At 31.5% G+C, this 25,440-nt stretch overlaps 1 protein-coding gene across 1 annotated transcript in view; it reads right to left on the bottom strand.

Moving 5' to 3' along the window:
- Positions 1 to 25,440, bottom strand: part of ETNK1 (ethanolamine kinase 1) — a 70,516-nt gene that overhangs the window by 3,125 nt on the left and 41,951 nt on the right. Inside the window, exons 3-7 of the mRNA XM_077170285.1 lie at positions 25,258 to 25,398; positions 22,548 to 22,690; positions 6,463 to 6,546; positions 4,490 to 4,650; positions 51 to 124 (exon numbers count right to left, since the gene is read on the bottom strand). Of these exons, the coding sequence (XP_077026400.1) occupies positions 51 to 124; positions 4,490 to 4,650; positions 6,463 to 6,546; positions 22,548 to 22,690; positions 25,258 to 25,398 (603 nt within the window). The remainder of the gene's footprint in view (positions 1 to 50; positions 125 to 4,489; positions 4,651 to 6,462; positions 6,547 to 22,547; positions 22,691 to 25,257; positions 25,399 to 25,440) is intronic.

The following is a 25,440-nucleotide window of genomic DNA, read 5'->3' as shown; positions in this document are numbered from 1 at the left end:
TTAATTTTAAAAATGAGGAGAACAATGTACATATAGTAGACTCAACTTACCCAAGGAAATCAAATTCAATAGTGGAGTATTTGGCTTGAATCAAAGCCCACAATCCCCAAAAGAAATGAGAAGCCTAAAAGGAGAGGAGGAAAAAAAATCAAGAATTATAATGCATTCCTTTGTAAAACAAATATCAAATTGCTAAGTTTATCCTTTTTCATTAATTCCATGTGCAATATGCTCTTTCTCACTGCTTTTTAATAAAAAATATCTAAAACAAAGATAATACTAAAGTATACAGTTATCTGGATGGCTGTATATCACTTTTGTCTGTACTAGAAGTGATTATGGTAAAATATAATCACTTAAAAAAAAAAAAAAAGAGCTCAATTCCTGTAACCTGCTTTGTACAAAGCGGAATTTAGTATTAGCATTGATAGATAACTGGGTAAGTTTTTTTCACAGTTATAATTACTATCCTTAGCAATTAATATGCTATAATATGTTACCAAAGACCTTAGTTTACCGACATAAAAACATAAACAAGAAGGAAAATCTGAATCCCAGAAACAATAAACATATTTAAAAGGGAAGAAAATCTAGAGATAGCATCTGAAAGCAATTTTACTGACCCAATTCTGCATAACTGAACATAACATAAGGGAAACAACATGAGTTTTACTAATGCCTTAGAAAAATAGTCTTAGGACTTAAAGGGAAAATTAGAAGAAATGGTAATAAAATTTTACTTCCCAGCTACAACGCTAAGTACTACTAACTAGAAAAACTCTAATTAGAAAAAAAATAGTCTTAAAGACAAGGGTTTTGTGTTAGCTAAATTTACTATAGTAACAACAAAAACAAAAGGTCTCTAAGAAAAAACTACTTAACTATGACCTTGGTTTTAAAAAACAAAACAAAACAAAACAAACCTAATTTGGTAGTTGAAGCTGAAGGGTTTAACAGAAAGGTTTCTTAATTTGAATTATGAGGCATGGGTGTTCATATGACACTCTGTAACTCACTTTGTAACTTCTAATAAGTCACAAATGTTGTCTCAGAATATTAGTCATTCTGTATTCCATAAAGGATTCTTTTAAAGATTAATAGAAATAATATAAGTTTAAAAAAAGTTTTACTCCCAAATGATCTCTATTTTAAAAGTATGTTGCTGTTATAACTATTTTAATTTGTTTTTATCTACCTCAAAATATACTAATAACAGGATACATAACATCCTACAAGTATAGAAAATAAATGACTTAATGTAAAGAATAAATAGTTAGAGTCACATGCACATGAAGCACAATGGTTAAAAAAAAAAAAAGCCAGGCTCTGGAGTCAAACTGCCAAACTTACTACCTGTGTGGGAAATAGCACTGGCATCCCCAAAAAGGCTAATGAAAGAATACTTAAGTCCAAATAAAATAATATATTTTGTGATTTACATACAGTATTTCTCTCAGATTTGGAAGCTGTAGATATATAAGCCTCATTGTTAAAGGTCATTTTAATTTTGAGGCTACCTATGCCTATTGTAAAAAAAAATAAAAAATTTAAAACTTTAATACGGTAAACAAGTACTAAAATAAACCCCCAAACTATTTGCTGGAAAACACTTACATAGCCCTAATATCTCATTTAGAAAGAATCCCTTCCAAGTGTATAAAAAGTATGTCTAAAAGAATGCCTCAGAGTTAAAAAAAAAAAAAAAAAAAACAACTGTACGTTTATTCTGTTTTATAATACAAATATCTAGTTTTGTTTGTCATCTCAACATTAATTAAACAATCAATAGCATTTTTATTTTTGTAGTCTACCAAGCTAATCTTTAAAACTCTGGGTCATTTCCTGAGCAATAAACATTTACTAATCTGTTTTTTAACAGCATATATATTCTAGGTATTAGGAGATACCCTGATCTAATGCAGAAAATTTTTTCTTACCCTTATCAAAGCAGCTTTTTAATATATTTATATACTTGTGGTCTTAATGAAAAGTGATTAAGGAAGAAGGAAGTTCACAGAAAAGAAAGCAGTATTCCATAAGGAATAAGAGGAATCCTCTAAGGGGTGTAGTGAAAAGGGTATTTTAGGTAGAAGGTACAACCTATACGAAAGTACAGCAGCTTGAGGGGTGCACAGGTAGTTCAGTGGTTAGAATGCCCACGTTCCATGCAGGAGACCCGGGTTTGATTCTCGGATCATGCACACACCCCGCCCCCAAAAAAGTATACCAGCTTGAAACATCATGCAGTATTCAGAAGATGATTCTGCTAGAGTAAAAGTGTGAGGTGAGAAATAAGAATTTTAGACGCCATTATTTGGATTTCATTCTGGATGGAGGTCATGGAGAACCACAAAATAGGAAAGTGAAAGAGTTGGCCTCAAGAATTAGATTCTAACTAGTAAAAAGATCACATTTTTATAAGAGAGGGAAAAAAACTGGAAGCAAAGAGAACAGCAAAGGCTTAAAACTTAAAAAGAAGTTTTAAGTTGATTCTTTAGGAATCAGAGATTAAGGTCCTGATCAAAAGTTATAAAATTAAGGAGAGGGGTTGGGAATGAGAGAATTTTAGGAACCAAGAACAACTGAAAGAGTGGTTTACTTAAGCCAACATAGTAAAATAAAGACTAAATACTGGGTCGGAGAGGATTGGGTACATGAAAACTAAATTCAGGTTTGGATATATTGTGGTTAGATACTAATGGGATCCAAGATAAAGAAAGTCTATAGTGATCTGGAGTTCAACAGCAAGTAGAAATAGAAACTGGGATCATTAACAGAAAGGGCATTCAAGTCATGGGATTCATCACCCAATGAAAGAATTTAAAATGAAAAGAGAGGGAGTCTGAAATCAGAACAGTAAAGAACCCTAACATAAGAGAGTTGGGAGAAGAGGAGAAAAAGAAAGAGCCAAGGAAGGAGACCGAGAAGGAAAGAACAAAAAAGTAGGAAAAGATTCAGGGAAGAACAAAAGTTAAGAGAACATTTTAAGAATCAATGGTAAATACTCTCAATGCTATGGAAAGATCAAGTAAGATGAGGACTGAGAAGTTTAAACTGGACATGGCAATTACATCATTATCAGTAACTTTTACCTGAATTATTTTGTTCTTTTTTTACTTTCTATTTTTATAAAACTCCACCCAAATTAGTAACCTTTAATCCGCATTATATCTCTACAAATTTCCTATTTCTACATATCTATCTCTTAAACGTGATATCACACAATTTGTTAAATTATCTTTTTACAGTAGTGAGAAAGAAGGAAGATTGCAGTGGTGTGAGGAATGCATGAAAGATTAGCTCTCTAATAATAAACAATGGTATTGTTGCCTAAGGATTTATGAGCTATGCAGATTTAATACAGAAAGTAATAGAAACTCAATGCCCTAGGATTATGAGGAATTAAATGGGCCCATGGAAAAAATACAAACTATAGCAACGGTAATAGTCTTCATGTTTAAAAAAAATGTTGGCTAAATAGAAGTTTTAAGTTGATTCTTTAGTTAATTAAATGACCTAGTAAGAAAGACAACCCTTTAAGATCATGCTTAAAGAGAATAAATAGAAACAGCAGGTATCCTAGAACCAGCTGGAAAGCATGCCATTAATTTAACCCAAAGTTCTACTGAAAAAAGGTATCAGAACAGCAGGTAAAGTCATATTTCAGCACACCCTCTTACTTGAGATACATTCTGAGTAGCACTGGGGAAATGCTGCTCTTAAGACTGGGGAAATAGTATACTTGTGAACCACCATTAAGGTCTATTTGTAACAACAACATAGCAAATATTTCTCTTGTTTTGTACAGAAGTATAATTAAGTTAAAAAGAAGTAGCAATAATAACTTCAACCTAGTATTCAATTTAATTGTCTAACACTTTAGACAAAATCTTACTCTAATGTATCACATTATCTTCAAAAGATGATTTAAATGATAGAATTTTAAAAAATTAAATGAGTGTAAAGAGACGTGGGTCTTGAAAATAATAATAAAGCATTACATTACCAAAGAAGCTCAAAGTAACTGCTGAGAGAAAGGTTAAGAAGACAAAATACTGGATGAATCATAGAAACATAATTTCACCAATTCTTCCTACCTATTTTTATCATGATAACATTAAGATGTGATGACAATGCACTGTGGAAAACCTCAATTCCCTTCAATTTGTTCTTGATTATATATTTTTCATATAGTAAAGAGAACAGATATAACATGAAAAACTACTTCACTCATAAATCTTAATCCTACTAAAATCTATTATTAAACAAATAATTCCTGAGTACCTACCACTTGAGCAATGAACTGAACAAAATCTTTGTCCTCAAGTAGTTTACACTGCAGTGGGGAATTTTTTTTTCATATTTTTTCATTATTTTGAATAAAAATTCACAAAACATAAAATGGGAAATTAACTCTTTTTAAGTGAATGAAATTGTAGAAACAAATTATATTAAGAATGTTTTAGCAACTGTTTACATTTAAACTTACCAATGCAAACTGATTGACTTGAATGAAGAGTATTTCCACCTCCTTTTCAGTAACTTCAGACCCAAAGCCCTTATATTCTTTGTAGGCTTCAAGGTAAGAGCGCAGCCACTGGCTCTGTAATTCCCTATCTGGATAGAGACTATAGTCTACATCACTCACACCTAAAGTGGAAAAAGAAATACAATTGAAGACTTTTAAAACACATTCTCTTCTGCAAACCTAAAATCCATGCCACCTATTATTTTTTTTAGAAAAAAATAACAAAATGTTTCCATTTTTTACTTGAATACTAGAAGTAGCATATATTAAAATAAACCAAATAACCTTTCTGGATCCCAGCTTAAATTCTAATGCATAATACCAATGATCACCAGAATCAATTTCCATTGCTTCAATTTTTTATCAAGGTGTAATAATGCTTAAAGCATCTGTATCAGAAACCCAAAATCTGCAATTTAATAAGCATAAGCATCCCAGGAGATTCTTATGCACACTAGTATTTGAACCACTACCTAGAATGGTGGCTCTAAGACTTTTTTGACCATGACTGCCATTAAGAAATACATTTTATATTGAGACTTTATACATCAACTTAACTGAAATTAAGTTTCACAAAACAATATTTACCTTTGCTATACCTCAAAAATTTAATATTTTCTAATCCTATTATTTTCATTCCTTGTTTTGTGTTTCTTAAGGATGGGAGTTACCTCACAAATTCAATTTTATAACCTGCAGTTTGAAAAATACTAACCTAAAAGATAAAGTTCAAACTATTTTGTCTAGCATTCATTTAAAGTTCTTCATAAATTAGTCCCAAACTACTTCTCCAGTCTTATAATGCTGTATTCTCCTTCATGAATCTTACGTCCTAGAAAAATAGGTATATTGACCTGAAATTTTCTTCCCCTTCGTGCAGTGACCTCTCTTCCCTTCTATCTGCATATTCAAATTCTATCTAACTTTCAAGTTTTAGCTCAATTTGTTTCCATAAAACCACACTAAATCGCTGGAGATTCCTCTTTCATACCCATAGCAGTGATTATCTATATCCACATCTCTATCTACATCTATCTATGTTAGTAACATGATGATATCTTATTATATGCACAAGCTTGTTTCTAGATGACATATGTGTAAAATATATACAGCACATTTTTAAGAATATAGCATTTATACGATAAGCTTGGTAGAGGGAAATAAGTAGAAACTTATAAATTCAAACTTCTCTCAACATGCTAACTTTTATTAAGTATATAAAAATACATGAATTCATGAACATATACAAATAGAAATACAGCAAGGGAAAATTCCTACTAGGTGTAAGTCATCCAGGGAAATTGCCTAATCTTTAATTTCAGAGCATTTCATGTTTCTAAATTTAGTGTCATAAAATAGATTTTAAGTTAATTCCACTTACATTAAAAATGTAAAACTTTTATACTTGGCAATTATCATAGATTAATCTTCAGGGGTAAAACTGGCCAACTTTTCGATCGCTCATAGCCAAAAACAAAAACAAAATTCTTGAGCTTCTTTAGCTAACCTACACCTCAAAAGCCTGGTTCACAGTGGAAACAACAAGGCTTTTAAATGAGAACATCTGAGTTCAAATCTTAGTTGTCTATATTTTATTGCAACCTTAATATAAAGTTACTTTCTTCATCCATAAACTGTAGATATTACCCAACTCACAGGGCTGTTGTGCAGAAAAAAAAAAAAGAGATGACATTTATGAAGCCTGTAGCACTTTGTCAGGTTATTATGATCTTATTCATTTTTTTTATGATAATTAAGGATGAAATTTCAGTCATCAACTTTTTCCTCTAGTGATAAAAACAAATAGTTAAAAGGCAACAAGAAGTGGTGAAAATATTGTTCCTGCTCTGAATTGATCTTCTTTAAAAAAAAAAATTTTTTTTAAATATTAAAAGTAAAATTAGCTACTCCATTAATTATGCCTCGGATTTTACCTGCAAATTCATTGAAATGATTTCCAATATCATATGCCAGGTAGTTGTAGCCAGAATATTCATAATCAATGAACTGTACATCACCTATGTGAGACACAAAAACAAAGACATAAGAAATCATATATAAGATTTGAAAATCCCTATGCTACTCGTAATTAAATCGTTTTCAATATTTCGTCTCATTGTACGTGCTTGGTTACATGCACTTCTGAGACAATAACAGGATAAGGCTGTGAATTTTATGGCAATGAGCTTTACAAAATTCAAATTATATATCTTGGTCAACAGCTTCTTTGTAAATATTAAAGTTTACTATACAAAAGAAAAATCAAAATATAGTCATTCTCCAAGTTCAAACACATTCGAAATATGTTTATAACCACATGGTGGCATCAGTTACTTAAAATTCAAGTGTAATTAAAAAATGAATATGTATCTTTGGAAATTTTTAATAAGCTATGCAATTTAAACAGAAAATTAAACTGACTCTCTAATAGTGAATTGGCAAGCTTATCTAATATGGAAATCAAATATAAACTTTCAAATGCTTAAAATACCTGTATTTAAAGACTCCAATTCTGCAAAACTTACAGTTATGTTATAAGAACACTTGCTGTTCAACTTCTAACAATATCACTAATTTAAAATGTTAGGTTGCTTTCAAACTCTTACATTTTCCTGGAATGCTACATAACTAAAGTTTCTAATAGCATATCTGAGCAGTATTAGGGTAGTTGTTGTAGCTTTATCTTTTTTTAAAAAAGCATGGATATAGTTTTTTCTTAATGTTTTTAAATTTGAAAAATTTTTTACACTGGCTAAATAGATCCCTACTCTAAATTATTGTTCCAAATATATTCAAATTTCATTATAATTTTCCAAAGACAATCCTGCTCCCTCTGACCAAGGGACATACACCTTGTCAGGATCTTTTAAGTACTTTGTATTATAGAGGGTGGCTCAACAAAAATACAGTTCTTATTTTTTAAGAGACAAAATAAAAAAGAGAAGAAAAAAGGTAAAAAAAAAAAAACCAGATAAATTAACATGGGGCTGTAGGAATAGTTTCTAAACTGCTAATACGGACAAAAAAAAAATTATCAACTGTCTAGCTATTCTTACATTTAAATATCAAGCTAAAGCAAACAAAACCAACTTCTGTTCTATACACATTTGGCATTTCCAAAATAAATAGCTTTTGATATAGATTCATATGTTTGATTTGGGCATTTTAATCATATTCAAACATAGGAAAAACAATTATGGAAAAAATTACATGACAACAGTGTTTTACATAAAAGCAAAAAATGCTTTAATAAAATTGAATTTAATATAAGTTTCTAAACTTGTATAAATAGTCTAAAGTAAAATGGATGAATATTATCAAGTATCAAATCCAAGTTATCAAAATCTATATACATATAGATACAATCAATGTAAGACTTACATTTTTGATAACTACAATAAATCAATGCGATTTAACCACTACAAGGATTATGTTTTTGAATTCCACAACAAACTATTCCACAGAAAGTCTTAAAGTTTACCACTTTTCTAAACTGCATAAATGGGCAGTCAGAACATGTTTTAGAATTTCTTTTTTCAAGAATCTTATTGAAAATGGTAAAGATCACCATCATAATAAAATACTTTGCAGCCTTAAAAAAAATTCTCATTTTCAATAATTATTTAATGACAGGGAAATTCCAAAGTTATTAAAGAAAGATCTAAAATAGTAAATACATTGCAACCCAAATTATTAAGATTTTATGTCTAAACAGAACAACAACAAAAAACAATGCACAGGCTAAAAAAAGACTGATGAAAACCAAACTGAAATGTTTTATCTGGATTTATTACAGGTTATATAGGTAAATTATTTCTTTCTTCTAATTTTCTGTATTTTAAAATTCTTTACAACAAATATTACTTCTAGGAGGAAAATATGTTATTTTAAAAGGAGTAAGCAAATTATCTACGCAAAACTGTCAATAGAGAAACACAATGATCTACCCAGATTTCAATAAATCAAGATACAAGATTAAGTTAACTGCACAACTTAGCCAACCTACCAATTTCAATATATATATTTTTTAATCACAGCTGTTGATTCCTTTGGTTCTTTGAATACAAATTCTTGTAGAGCTCATTTAACTGTCATATGCCAATAAAAATACACAGCCTAGTCCTGAAGTTACTTTTGTCACATAAATAAAAGCTTCAATTTCAATTTTCAAAATTATATTAAGAATTTGGCAAATATGGTTTAAATGGCAGGTAAAATATGCCTGCTTGTAGAGTAAATACAATTTAATTAAAGCATAGATCATTTTAACAAAAGTTAAAGTCTGTTTCAGTATGAAATTTTAGCAATGACTTTTTGTAGTAGCATTAATCCATTAAAACTAGCCTTATTTTAAATGCTATGTTGAGTTTATAAATAATGAAATTAAAAAAATAAGAAAATGAAGCTAACAAGATACAGATGAGGCTGTTACCAGGCTCCGTGCATGTGAACAAGTGATGCGATAAACCTCCAGTCAGTGCGTTTAAGAAGCACGGGGTGCGCCGCCACATGGCAGCAACAATGGCATACCTAATCTGTAGCAGATGAAGAAAATTTGGCAAACTCACATTTTACAAGACACAAAGCTTAAAAGGAAAAAACTTAAAAAAAAAATCTGCATTAACTAATTCTTTTTCAAACTATTGCAAACAAAGTGGAACTCAACCTTAAATTTAATCTTCTGCACAAAGTAAAATGAAGAGGCCTACTTTCCTTATTTTGGGTGCCAGAAAAATCAAATTACCATACTAGAAAATGCTTTTCTATCAACAGAAACTATAGTTAACTCTTTTGCATCTACAAATTTAACTTATCTGATTTCTAAAATATCTAATAATTTAGGAGAACTTCCACACCTCTACTAAGAATTAACAGCTCACATGGCATAAACATCTTATTAATTCTTTAAGACATAAATTTTTATTTGGGGTTTCTAGGAAGGAAGACAATGAGGATATTCCCTGAAATTGTATACAGTTTCATATGCATGTACATTTTCTAAGGAGGGGATTCTTAATTTTCCAGATTCCCAAAGTATCCATGATACCTGAAAAGTAAAGAACCATCTACTGCTTTAAGGGCTAGAACTGTGTTTTATTTATCTTTATATATAAAGCACATTGACTAATCCATAATGGATTAAATAAAATATATTTAATGGATAAACCCCTAATTTGAACTTTCAAAAGCTACATTTTGAACATATTGCTTGTCTTTGCCACATTACATAAATCCTGACACTACTGAGTTAAACTGTTCAAATCTCAGTACAGCTAAAAAGTATGTCAACTTTATAAGTACTTCAAAAACAGAAAAAATAACTTATTAACTAAGCTTATAGAATTTGTATAAAACATTCACCATGATTTCTTTATTTTATTATTAAAGAGAAAAAGATAAAAATAAAAAGCAAAATAATCAATATGAGAACATGAAAATTTCCCATCTCCCTTTAATTGCTCTGCAGCATTAGTTAAGTAAGAGAGAGCAGTGAGAAAAAGAAACAATAATTACACTAACGTTAACAGAATGCTTTCTCCCTTATGCAGAAAAAATCATGAGTATTTTGCTTTGGGAAACTTTCCCTTCATATCTCATTCTAGTAGTCAGCAGTACCTTGTGTGTACACTTCACCATTGAACTCATCATTCTAAATGCAAATATCTGTTTAAAGATCTGACTCCACACCTCCTAGATAGGTCCCTTTGCTCTTTCATCATGCAATTCTCAGTATAAGCCCTACACACAGAAAGTCTCCAAATACTAGTGGAATAAACGGAAGTTTTGCAAAGAATGCTTGAGACACAATGATAACAGAGATATTTAAATGGAGGGAGAAAAGCAAAATAAGCATGAAATATTAAAGAAAAAAGTATGAAATCTTGATATTCTTATTCAAGTATATTATTGAATATACTGTGGGCCTGAAGACATGAATAGAGAAAGACTAAATTAGCTAGTTACTATAGACTAGTAAATATTTTAGGCCACTCATTCCTAATAGTTAAAAGGCTTTACAAACCATTTGAGCTTTTTATTACCTGACATAAAGATATTTCATTTTATGTGAAATATTCATTCAGAATACAACTAAAACAAAGTAAAAATTATCCTTCATAAAAACTCCACCCTGGGAAATACAGGTTACCAAATATATAAATAAATATGTTTTCACTTGAATATAAAAATAAAACCAATGAAAAAGTGATTACGAATGGTGATTCACCATTTCCTACTTCTATTATAAAAAATTCTAAAAAACTTGGTTTTACTCTATAATTCCCAGAAAACACTTTCCTTTGCTTCTACTTATATTTCCTTCAAGAGCTATAAATCAGCCTCTTATATTTTTCTTAGAGAGATAGAATCACTGATTGCTATAAATGAAATTTAAATTATGTATAGCTCTTTATATCAGTTTTTATGAAGAACTAAAAGAAGAGAGAGGGAAAGGAAACAGCCACTAAAAGTCACCAGATCAATACAAATTCTGACAAAGCATCAAGACATAAGACTACAATCTCAAAAGCATTAGCAATTGCTTCTGATATGTCAGCAAAGGATTAGTTTAAATTAAAATATTAGTTATGAAGTACGTTAGTCAATAAGCAAAATCATAATCTGTTCTACTTAATATAAATTCTTTATTACGTTAATGATAATTGAAATGGTGACTAAGTCTTACAATTCTGGAGCATTGTTTTTCGTTTTCTTAATATGGTATCAAATTCTATCATCATATCATTAAGTATACTTTTCTTACCTTTTTAAGTTGTCATTTCACTAAAGGCAAGGAAAAGGCTGTTGTTTACCAATCCTGCCTAAGTCTTGGCACTGCCTAACTTTTCAAAAACTTCAAAGAGGAAGCTGACTCTTCTCTTATATTCATGAGTCCTGTCAATTGACATGGAAGAGCAAGCAGAGGCAGTATTTCTTCCTGTGCTGCCTACTAGTTCCATCAACATTCGTAAGTAAAAGTGCATGAGTGCATGACTATGTATGTATGTATATATACATATACAAGTATACATATACATTTTTTAAATTTTAACCTTATCACTCAAGCTGTACTTAAGACAGAAACTATAAGTTGCAATTTAAGACAAATTGAATTGTCATAGCATAGCTATGAACCATAATTCTGATGGCCATAGAACATAGTGAGCCTTCTGGCTTACAGGCACCATTTTTCACTTTTTTTCAGACTCAGATAGATTTTATAAAATGGATCTTACAATCACAATGCAGGAATTGGAAAATCACTGCATGCCTCAGCTAAATCCAGCCCACTACCCATTTTTGTAAATAAGTTCTAACGGAACACAGCTAAACTCATTTATTTATATAATGTCTATAGCTGCTTTCATACCACAAAGCAAAGTTGATAACTACAGTGAAGAATATGGCCTACAAAAGTGAAGCCTAAAATATATACTATCTGGTAGGCCCCTTATAGATAAAGTTTGCCAAAAATTGTCATAATATATTAGTTGCAATTGAGAATGGCTAAGTACCTGGTCCAGTACGGTACACTCTATATATATGCTCTTAAATCTTCTCAGGAACTGTTTGAAGTAGATATTATCTCCAAGTTCCAAATAAAGAAAACTAAAGTTCTAGATCATCAAGGGTACTCAAATTAAGAATGTATGGATTGTGGGAAGATGGAAGAGTAGGGACCTCTACAACACACTCATTCCACCAAAACAACTATTAAACAGGCAGGAACTGTCTGAAACAACAATTTTGAAAATCAGGAGGCCAGAATAACACTGTACAACATCCAGGAAAGAGCAGAAGGAAGAGGCTGATAAATTACAGTAAAGAACAGCAATTTGCTCTCCATGCACTGTGGCTACCATTGCCTATCCCCCACTCTCATGGCAGACCACCACAGGGTCCAGTCCCAGCTATCTTGCTGATAATAAAAAGGGACATAAAAATTCTCTTCTCCAAGAACAGGGGTAGGCTTTTGATTATCGAATTCATATAGCTGGGAGCCTAGTTCAGAGGTCAACTACTGTTTCAAGCCACCCAGACAAAGCAGAGCAGCCATTGTTTGAACACTCCCCAGTTAAGAGCGCTGGTGATGGAGACCTAAAGACACTGCACTTTCTCAGAGTTGGGGGAACAGTTAAATTGAAGGGCTGAATTTGCTGGGCAGGCCAGAAAGCTTAGCTTTGGGAAGCTATAAGAGAAGTTCTTCATGCTGTTCCCCACTCTCCAAGGCACTTGAGCTAGTCTGTGCCCCCTTCATGGGTCCCTGACCTTGTTTTAGCTGAAAAAGACTGACTTGGGAAAGTCCACCCAAGCATATAAGCTTCCAGTATTTGCCCTCCAAGAAAAAGCAGCTTGAGACAACAAAAGGAGTGTAAAAATCATAGAAGTAGACAGTCTGTCACAAATACCTGCCAGCTTCAAACACCCAGGACAGGGAGATCTGTCTCCTGGGAAACAGAGGAGAAAACTAAACTCGAAAAACAGGGGAACTCCAAAACAACCAACAAGCAAAAGACCAGGAAAAGACAGAGGTGCAGAAAGACGGGAAAAACCCTACATATTGCATTAGCTTTGGGCACACCTTCCAGAAAAAAGGAAGGCTGAATATAAAAAAAATTTCTCTATCTTATAACCAGCTGATAACAAAACTAAGAAAAAGACATAAATAAATATGTCTTTATATTAAAAAAATTTATCTGGGAATAAATCTCAGAGCTAACATATTAAAATATAAAATGTATGGTATTCGACAAAAGAGTATAAGACAAATAAACAAACAGGACATGATGGCCTATCCAAAAGAAGAGGATAAAAATACAGAAAACACCAATAAAGATGATGAGAATGTGAACATACTGAACAAAGCCTTTAAAAAAAATCTTAAAAATGCCCAAGGAGACGAAGGGAAATGCAGAGAAAGAACAAAAGGATATCAGAAAAACAATGAATGAGCAACATGACAGTTTTAGTAAGAGAAATTTAAAAATTGAATCAAAGAGAACTACTGAAGTTGAAGAACACAATACGGAAAAGAAAAATGCCTATGAGGGTTTTGAGAGCAGACTGCAGTTGGTAGAAGAATCAGCGAATTTGAAGACAAGACACTTGAAATGAGTCAGGCAAAAAAAAAAAAGAAATATTAAAGTGATAACAGCCTTAGATACCTCTGGGATACCATCAAGCGCACCAATATACACATTACAAGTTCCCAGAAGGAGAACAAAGAATGAAAGAGGGCAGAAAGAATACTCAAAGAAATAATAACAAAGAACTTTCCCAAATTAGTAAAAGTTGTGAATAGCCCATCCAAGAAGTTCAAAAGGCACCAAACAGGATAAACATGAAGAAAAAAACACATCATATACCAAACATACTACCAAATGCAAAGAACCAGGAGAAAGTTCTGAAAGCTGCAAGAAAAGAAGCAACATGTTATATACAAGGGAGTCCCAATTATACTGAGTGCAGATTTCTCATCAGAAACCATGGAGGCAAGAAGGCAGTGGGCTGAAATACTTAAAATCCTGAAAGAAAACAACTGTTGGGCAAGAATTTTATATGCAGTGACAGTTTATTTTAAAAATGAGGAGGGAGATTAACACATTCTCAGGGGCACAAAAGCTAAGGGAATTCATCACCACTACACTGGCACTGCAGGCAATGCTCCAGGGAATTCCTCATATTGAAAGGAAAGAACACTAGACAGTGGTTCAAAGCTGCACAAAGAAATAAAGACCTGCAGTAAAGGTAACCACTGGAGAATTATAAATGCCAGTATTATTATATTATATTATTTGGTAGTTAACTCCACTGTTATTTCTTACAAGTGCTAAAATGCAAATACATAAAAAGTAATGATAAATCTAGGTTTGGGGACATACAATGTATATATAAGTGATAAAAAGTACAAAAAAATGGTGGGAGGACAAAAAGGTATATAAAAAGTTTATGTGCATGCTATTGAAATTACATTGGTATCAAACAAAATATGATTATTATATATTTAGGATATTAAACTTTAACCCCATGGCAAACATAAGGAACACATATGAAAAATATATCAGAAAGGAATGAGAAGACACTCTAGATGGTACAACACAAAAAAATCAAATAAATATAAAAATAAGCACTAATTGAAGTGAGGGACAAAAAAGGTATAGAACCTATAAAAGCTAAATAGCAAAATGGCAGAAGATAGTCCTGTAGCATCAGTAGTGACATTAAATGTAAATGGGTTAAACTCTCCACTCAAAAGCCTAGAATGATAGGATAAAAAAGCATGACACAATTATATGCTGTCTTGTAAAAGACTTATCTTAAATTCAAAGATACAAAGAGGATGAGGGTGAAAGAATGGAAAAAAATATATACCAAGCAAGTAGTAACAAAAAAGAACTGAGGTGGCTATACTAATATCACATAAAATAGACCTAAAGTCAAAAACAGTTACCAGCAACAAAGGTGATCATTATACTGATAAAGGGAACTATTCAACAGGAACGTGTAACAATTATAAAAATATATGCACTTAACAGAAGAGCTCCATAACTTATGAAGCAATACAGACAGATTTGAAGGGAGAAACTGATGGTTCTGTATTAACAGTAGGAGACTTTAATACACCACTCTCAATAATGGACAGAGCATCTAATCAGATCACTAGCAAAGTACATGACTCGAATGGTAAACTAAACCAACTAGACTTACACAATATATAGAATACAGCACCCAATGAAAACAGAATGCACTTTCTTCTCAAATGCACAAGGATCATTCTCCACAATAGACCATATGTTGGGTTAGAAAACAAGTCTCACTGAATTAAAAAATACCGAAATCACACAATGTATATTCTCTGACCACAACAGAATGAAGCTAGAAATCACTAAGAGAAAGAAGTGGAAAATTCATGAATACGTGGAAATTAAACAATATACTCATAAACAACCAATGTGTTAAAGAGGAAAGTGGAAGCAAAATCAGAAAATATGTTGAGGAGAATGAAAATGAAAATACAGCATACAAAAGCTTATGGGATGAAGGAAAGGCTGTAGAGAGAAGAAAATTTATAACTATAGTTAACTGTTACATTATAAAAGAAAAAAAGACCTCACATCAAAGACCTATAAACTCAAAACTGGAAGCCAGAAAAAAAACAGCAAACAAAACACAAACTGAGGAGAAGGAACAAAATAACAAAGATTGCAGTCAAGATAAATGGAATAGAAAAAAAAATAGAATTAACAAAAATCAAAAGTTGGTTCTTTGAAAAAAATCAATAAAATTGACACACCTTTAGCTACACTGACAAAGAAGAAAGAGAGGATACATAAATGAAAATCTGAAATGAAAAGGGGGATATCAAAGCCAGTCCTCAGATAAAAAGGACTATTAAGAGAATACTACGAATTACTGTATGCCAATAATCTGGAGAATCTAAATGAAATAAATGCTTAGAAGACACTAACTACTTACATTGACCCAAGAAGAAATAGAATATCTCAACAAACCAATTACTGGTAAAGAAATTCAATCAATAATTGAATTTTAAAAACCTCCCAACAAAGACAAAGTCCAGGTGAATGGCTTCACCAAACATTCCACCCAACATTCCAAGAAGACTTAACTCTTCCAAAAATTAAGGAGGAGGGAACACTCCCTAACTCATTCTACTAGACGATTACCTTTACACCTAAGCCACATAAAGATACAAGTGAAGAAACCTACAGAACAATATCTCTGATGAATATAGGTATAAAAATCCTCAACAAGATACTTGCAAATCAAATCCAACAGCACATCAGAAGAATTATACACCATAATCAAGTAAGTTTTATCCCTGGATTGCAAGGTGGGCTCAACTTAAGAATATCACAATGTAATACAACACATTAACAAAATGAAGGGGGAAAAAAACACGTGATCATCTCAATTAATACAGAAAAGGCATTTGAAAAATAAACATGTCTTCATAATAAACACTTAGAACACTAAGAATAGAAGGACACTTCCTCAACATGAAAAGCCCAAGCTAACATCCTACTTAATGGTAAAAGACTGAAAGCTTTCCCTCTAAGATCTGGAGAAAGACAGGTATGCCCACTAACACAAATGTTATTTAACATTGAACTGGAAGTTCTTACAGAGCCATTAGGCAAGAAAAAGAAATAAAAGACATACAAGTTGGAAAGGAAGTAAAACTTTCCTTATTTGCAGATGATGTGATCCTATATACATAAAATCTGAAAAAATCTACAACAAAGTAATGGGAAATTATAAACAAATTTGGCAGGATACAAAATCAACTTCCACAAATCAGTAGGGTTTCTATATAAAAGCAACAAACAATCAAACAACATAAAGAAAAAAACTCCATTTACTATAGCAATTAAATGAATCAAACATTAAGGAATATTTCTAACCAAGGATATAAAGGACTTATATACAGAAAACCACAAAACATTGCTAAAAGAAATCAAAGAAGACCTAATTAAATGGAAGGACATTCCATGTTCATGGACTGGAAGACTATATTTCATTAACATGTCAATAATACACGAATAATTCACAGATTCAATGCAATCCCAATAAAAATTTCAACAACGTTTCTTTGCAGAAATGGAAAAAATCAACCATCAAATTGATCTGAAGAGGTGCCCAAATACCTATTGCCATACTGAAAAAGAAGAATGAAGTTGGAGGACACAAATTTTCCAGAATTAAAACTTATTACAAAGCTACAGTAATCAAAACAACCTGATACTGGCAAAAAGATAGATGTATAAACCAATGGACTAGAACTGAGAGCTCAGAAATCAACTCTTGCATGTATGGCCAACTGATTTTTGACAACATGGCAAAGACCACTCAATTGGGAAAGAAAAGTCTCTCCAACAAATGGTGCTGGGAAAACTGGATTTCCACCTGAAAAAAATAAAAAGAGGACCTCCCACCTCATTCCATATACAAAAAACCAAATCAGAATGGATCAAAGACCTACACATAAAAACTAGAACTATCACACTCCTAGAAGAAAATCTGGGGAAGCATGTTCAGGATTTTGTCTTAGGCAATGATTTTTTATATTTTATATAAAGCAACAAAAGAAAAAGGAAATAAATGGGACCTCATAAAATTAAAAAGTTTTATGCCTCAAAGGACTTTATCACAGAAGTAAAACAAGAACCTATACAATGGTAGAAAATATATGGAAACCACATATCTGATAAAGGTTTAATATCCAGAATATATAAAGAAATCCTTCAACTTAAGAACAAAAAGACAACTTAATGAAAAAATTGGCAAATGACTTCAACAGACATCTCTCCAAAGAAGATATATGAATGAACAGAAATCACATGAAAAGATTTTCAATAGCAATAGTCATCAGGGAAACGCATATCAAAACCACAATGAGACACCATTTCACAGTCATGAGAACAGCTACTATTTTTTAAAAAGTAAAATAAGTGTTGAAGAGGATGTGGAGATTTGAAACATTTATTCCTTCCTGGTGGGAACATATAATGGTGTAGCCACTGTGGAAGATAATTTGGCAGTTCTTCGGAAAGCTAAGTATAGAACTACCATATGATCTGGCAATCCCACTACCAGGTATATATCCCAAAGAATTTAAAGCAGGGGCTCAAACAGATATTTGCACACTGACGTTCACAGCAGCATGTTCACAACCCCAAAAGATGGAAGCAACCCAAGGATCCATCAGCCAATAAATAGATAAATAAAATGTGGTATAGACATATAATGGTACAGTATTCAGCCATAAAAAGGAAGGAAGTCCTGAAACATGTGACAACATAGGTGAACCTGGAAGACATAATGTTATTTCAAATAAGCCAAACACAAAAAGACAAATATGGTATGATCTCACTGATCTGAAACAATTAAAATTAGCAGACTCTTAGAGTCAGAACCTAGAATATAGGATACCAAGCGATAAGGTAGAAATAGGGGAAAGGGACTTAAGACTTAAAATACATAAGGTTACGCTCTCTCACTCCCACTCCCCCTTTTCCCTATTTCTACCTTATCCCTTGGTATCCTATATTCTATGTTCTGACTCTAAGAGATCATCTGAAAGTGAACTTGGGACGCCACCCATCTCCCCCCCACCCCCACCCCCAGCTTCCTTTCGGTTGTCCATTTGCTTGGTTGTTTGGGAAAGGAAGGATTTATATAACGTTTATGGTTTTCTGCACGGGTTTATTCATATGCTGTATGTGAGTGGCATATAGATGGAGAGTCTGCCTGAAATCTGCCCTCTTTGTGAATGTTTATGTTCGAGAAGTTTCTTAGTATTGTTGGCTGATGGCTCTATTATTACTGAATCCTTGTAGCCTCTAGTCAACTCAAATGGAAAAAAAGAAAAAGCTTGGCTTTGAATAATGTTTATAATTATTCGTCTTTATTTCACAATATATTACCCCTTTTCAAATCCTACCACTGTTTTTCTTTTATTTTTATTTCCTCTTAGTTAGTAGGAATTAGGAATGCATTTATTCTTTTTTGAAAGAGTGGAGTGCTGCTGATAAAGTTTGGTTCTCTTTAATCGCTTCCCACAATCTTAGTTCCTTTCTCCTTTGCCCAATGAAAACAATTTCTAAGAGTTTTGAGGGCGTCCTAACTGGCTTTTCATTATACATTTACATAAACACAAATGTACTCATAGGAAACATATAGTATTCCTATATGTATGTGTTTTATGTATGTGTTTTAAATAAACATTATATTATATGTAAAAAAAAAAATACATAAGGTTCCTATTTGGAATGATGGAAATATTTAATATTTTGGTAAGGGTGGTGGTCACGGTTGCAGAACACTGTGAATGCATTTACATTTCACAGGACTGAAGTATATATATGTGAATGTGGTTAAAAGAGGAAATGTTAGATTGTATATATATATAGAAACAATATATTTTTTTAATCCACGAAACTATGTTACATAAAGAGTGAACCCTAAGTTAAACCATGAACTTTAATAATACAATTGTAAAAATATGCAATCATGAATTATAAGAAATGTTCCACACCAATGAAAGGTGTTGGTGGTGGGATGGTAAATCAGAATACTGCATTTTATATATAATTGCATTGTAAACCCACAACTTTTACAATAAAGAAAAAAATAAGCATGTATAAGAACTGTCTGAGAACCTGTTAAGCAAGCAGATTTGTAAGCCCATCTATAAAAATCCTTTTTCACATGGTCCTGGGTAGGCTCCAAAATCTGCATTCTAGCCAAGAACCCTAGGTGCTTCTGATGCACATAGTCAAGGATAAATAAAACACGCTTATAAAGAAATAAAATGACATCTAAAACCAGTGTAGATGATCGAGCAGGGATTTGAACTCAAGTGTGCCTGGTTCCAAAATTGGCACTTTCTGACTCTCTTAATTATAACTATACTGCTATTACATCAGCTTTTAAGAGCAACTTACACATTCTTAATCTAGTTAAGATGTACAAAATTTAACTTATTTTGGTTTAAAAATACAAGCAGAAACTTCAAGATGATCTTAAAAAAAATTTGTGAAGATCACCTAAAATTTGCACTCTAAGTAAAAAAAGTCCTGAAGCAGATATTGAGCTTCATGATATCAAGGTAGATCGTATCTCTAACTTAAATGTGACTTTTTGAGATTACCATCAGAAAATAATATATTACTGCTATGCTACAATCACAAATATTATAATTTTGCCTATTACACTAAATTTATAGAATTCTTTTTTTTAAAGTATAAGGCATGGTATCAAAACCAGTATCTCTCAATTTGAGACAAAATACTAAAGAATGGCATAAGCCTCTTCCCACATTTTCATGAGTTTTAGATTTATCTGAACAACATTCCAACCATATTTTCTTAGTGTTTAAGATATCAAATAATTACACAGGAATTGATGATTTAAAAAAAAGAAAATGGATGCCACAGTGTCCACACCTAGCCTTAACAGACATATAAAACTACTGGAAAAAAAGAAAATATCTATATAGCCAACACACACAAACATAAACACAAGGACAAGAAGAAAGAAATGGTACAAAACAGCCTTCGATGAAAAAGTACAGACTCTCAAAAAATATATCAATTATATATTAAATTAATATATAGTTACATTGTTTTGTTGAGCTGCAAAAATGTTTCTTCTGTGTAAGGGGAAGAAAACCAAACAAAAAAGTATGATTCCGATAATTCTTATCAAAACAAATGACAACCTTGAACTCCTAAAGCTGAAGGGAAGCATCAAGATTTTATTTAAAAATATGGGAATTTTTTATATCTCTGACCAATAGTTTAGAGATAGCCAACTATCTAAAAAAAAAAGTAAAAATACATTTTTAAATACCTAACACAAAGTAATCTGATTTTTTTGGTCCCCTATTTTTTAGTTTTATGAACAAGTTTGTTCTGTGAAATGAATATGCAAAAGAAACTTATAAAATAAAAATATGAAAGATTAAAATTATATTTCAACAGAAATAAGAAATTCTTTTTGATTAACTTGCAGTTAAAAATAAAGCTGAGTGTCCACTTCAAATGTAAGATGAAGTCCCTCATTTGAAATTGCATTATATAAAATGTGTTATTAGGTCTTGCAGTGAACTTAGAAGCTAATACATTGCTTTAACACATACCTAATGCTCTCATCTCACAAATGGCATTGAGATTTGGTTACTAGCAAAAAGTGTAGTGCAGATATAATTATTATATTTAATAAATGGACATTACATTTAAGGACACTGTCAAGTACTTAATGTTTTAGGGTATACATGAAGTTTAGAAAAAATGATTCCCCACAAAGACTTCAAGACCATTCAAAACAAAGCTTTCTTGGCATATTTTTGAAAACCAGAATGTCTAAGCCACAATAATTATCAAATATAAAGGATACTCATTTTTAAAATATGTACTTAAGTCTACCACCCTTGACAGTGCTCTTTTGGTTATTTATCTTCAAGTTAAAGTCAGCTAGATATTTGTATTAAAATAGTCCCAATTTATAATCTGATTAGGAAGGTCATAAATAGTAATTTAATTTAATTATGACCATGTTAATCAGAATTCCTTGGATTTAGTTATTATCTTTACAATAGCATTATCTTCACTTCAAAATACATTCTTCCAAAGCTTATAAAGACAATCTTCAAAAACTTGTTTCCTATAAAATGTAATACCTTCAGAGTTTCAAACATACTTTCAAAATTAATACTAATCCATCTACCAAACTTCTTTTAAGTCTTAATTTAGTATTAAAGAGCATCTATCCTTTAGCAACCAAACCTCAAACCACTTTATCCAATGATATAATACAACTAAGTATTTTAGATATGAAAACAGAGAGAATTTGAATACAGCAAGAAATGAACAATCACAAATAATTTTCTACCAAAAACTATCATTGTCTACCTTAAAAAAATGTTAAAACTATTTACCAAATCTTCTGTGTTTAATTTAGGAGATATGAAATTGAGCAACCACAAGTAACCTTTCCTTCATTTGTGGTTCTCTCTTTAGTATCAAAATATCTAACAAATCAACAGAATAAAAAGATAATAGGAAAACTGGAGGGGTATTTGTTCCTTATACTGCTGTCCTTCCCAACACAATGAGAATATTCCTATGTTCATAAAGCAGTTCAGTGTCAATTTGTTTTTTAATAACCCCAATACAAGCAGGTGCATTTTCAAACACTGAATAGGTATTACAGTTAAATTTATAAACAATTTTACCATTTTTACACTTAAAAATCTAACAGGTACAATGAATTTTTCTAGTAAGCAATTTTAATAAACATTTTAAACAGAGAGAGAATATAATATTCCTAATTTATCACAGCTACCATGACTTTATAACCTAAAAAAAACTTTAAAGATTTTATGCATGTTTTAATCCTTGCATTTTAATTAAATTTATTTTTAATGATACAAAGATCACAGGACCATTAAGATCATAAAATAAATCAACTTTACTTACTGCTAAGGTCAAATACCTACCTTGTTTCTCATTGTAGATTATATTCTTACACAATAGGTCATTATGGCAAAGCACAACTGGTGAGCCCAGATTGGAAAGAATCTCCTTCATCCAAGTCATTTCTTCTTGAAGAATCTGAGGGCTTGGGATATCACTTAGGTACCTTTTAGTTTTAAGAGAAGAGTTAAATACTGTTTATCTTGACATTTTCTCAAGTTGAATAAGGATTAAAATTTATTTGATCAAACCTTTTCCATATGACTGTACATACTTCTAAATTGACACATTAGGTAATCATTCCAAAAGTTGAAGAAAAAAATATTTATAATGAATCTAAACATTAATCAAAAGGAGATGAACAGTTAAAATATCTAGCAGGGAAGTATAAGATCTTTACAAAATTGAAAAAAAGTAATATATATAGCTAATAGCTAACATTTACTAGGCACTATTCTAAATGTCTTACATTGAGTCTTCACAACAATAGTAAAAGGTATACTACTATCATCTCAACATTTTAAAGATGAGGAAACTAAGTCACAAAACGTTTAACTAAATAGAGGTTTATATATATATTATTTAAAATTAAAAAAACAGCCCATCAAAAAACTGAAAGTATCTTATTTCAAGCTTGAAAGCTGAATGCATTATAAATCAGCTAAATTCACATTCCAAAGTCAACAAATACTGTCTACAATTGATAAATCAAGAAATAAATATACTCATATTATCTAATATACTAAGAAAGATTATATAAATTGTCCCAGAGTAGTAAGAATGGGGGTGGGTGGGAGGGAGCTGCAGGTTGGAATAGAGATCACAGTATAGTATACCTTCTATACTATTTATTATGTTATTTTGCATTAGTTTGATAAAATTAAAATGAAACAAAATGGCTTACTAACACTAATTCTTCAATGACATCAGGATTTATAACATTGCTGTTGGTTTACTCTTTCCCTTCTCTCCTCAAAACTTTAAGGTTAAGTTCTTCTCTTGACTCTTCCTCCACAAAGTCTCTCAAATTACCCCTTTTTTTGTTTACAATACTTAAATCCAGATTCTTTTTACATTACTGAATTTACTAATTCAGGTGGTTTCTACCTATATTTTCCCCTCTAGTGCAATCTTGTCTACATATGTCTACATGAGGCTCTTCAAGAACCTCACCATTAAAAGTACTGTGTTCAGTGGAAATAAAAGGACTCAAAGAATTATGAATATAGTAATTACACTCATGAACAAAGGAATGGAAGAAATAATAAAAAATAAATATATTACGTATGTTAAATTTCTTTTAATGTTCTATTTGTATATTTTCTAAAGTGGGAGGAGTGATGCTTCCTTCCTTATAATTACAATGCAGCTCCAGCTTTTCTAAAGTACTATCAACCTCAGAAGAGTCTAGAAAATATAACCCTAAGCCTATGTAAGTAACCAAACACTAATTATTATTATTTAGTTAGCACTTACATGGCCAGGAACTGTTCTATGCACTTTATATATATTAACTCAATTATTATAAAAATGTTATATAAAGTGAATATATTACTCATTATTTTCATTTACAGACAAAGAAACAGAGGTTAGGTAACTTGCCCAAGATTCCTTGGCAAACTGGTAATTGGCAGAACTAATATCTGATTCCAGGCAACCTAGCTCCAGAATCTTGTGTTCTTAGTCCACAAAATTCTATACTGCCTGTAAATTCTGCATTGTCTTAAAAAGTCAAGAACATCGTGCATCTGCCATCAACATTTGTTTTGTTTTAAAAAGGTTTTCCTAAAAATCTTCCAGTAAAATAGCTGTTTCAAAAGAGGATCTTCCATTTTTATGCTATGGTTTTTAAACTGAATATCCACACTTCCAGAAATACGCCTTCAAATATAAACACATGTACAGAGTAAAACTAATACCTGACATAATCAAACTCAATAGAATACAGCTATTTTTCCCAATGAAATATAATAAAAACAAACAGGAAAAAAATCAATAGATCCTGTTTTTTCTGCTGTTCCTAAAAAAATACTATTTAAATACAAAAACAGCTTTCAAGTATGTTTTAGCTATAAAGGACAAAATAGGATTTCCAATTCTTACATTAGTACTAATCACACTATGTGAAATCCTGTTCATGTAATTTAGATTCTATGCATGGATCTACAAGTTTTTTAATAAAAAAAAATAATGAAATACCTAAGTTAAATTGAATGTGGGAGTGAGTCTCAGAAAAGCTGGGTAAAGCTTCAGTAATTGAATTTTCAACTTCATTTGGGATTTAGAGTCACAGTAAACTGAGAAAACCCAACCTTTTTCATACTCCATTATTATACTGTCCCAACACTGACTTCTAAGTCTACTCAAAACAGGTTTGGATGGGGGGGGGGGGGGGCAGGGGGGAAAGGCTTCTATTAAAAAATGTACCCACTTATAGCAATCTTTATACTATATTTACTTTCAAATAAATAAATGTTCTATACTTATTTCCTGGCCTCCACTCAAAATGCTTTTTGTAGGCTTTTCTCTTTTTTGGAGTGAGCTGGGGGATAGAGAGGAGGTTATTTCTATAGTACCATCTGAGAGTCAAAAGAGTGCTTATTTAATTTTAATGCAAAGAGATAAACTGAACGAGCTTTAATACACAGAAACCTTGTAGTTATCTTCAAAACCTCTATTACTGAGCAAAGCAATGTAAAAAATAAAGAATTTCAAATGTCAAAGTAATTTTACCTTTTATTAATGTTTTCATCTGCAAATCCTGTGGGAACGAGAGAGAAATATTTTCCCATCTTTAGCCATAAATTAGATTTGGGAATCCAGCCATTGTGTGCATGAATAGCATGGATTTTAGCAAGCTGACGAGCTATTAGCCTATTTAAAAACAAAACAGCATAAAAAGAAAAGAAAAAGTTA

This window comes from Tamandua tetradactyla, chromosome 7 (assembly GCF_023851605.1).
Source record: "Tamandua tetradactyla isolate mTamTet1 chromosome 7, mTamTet1.pri, whole genome shotgun sequence".
Lineage (NCBI taxonomy): Eukaryota > Metazoa > Chordata > Mammalia > Pilosa > Myrmecophagidae > Tamandua > Tamandua tetradactyla.
Note: the sequence above shows the minus strand (reverse complement) of the source record. Positions and strands in the feature narration are given on the sequence as shown.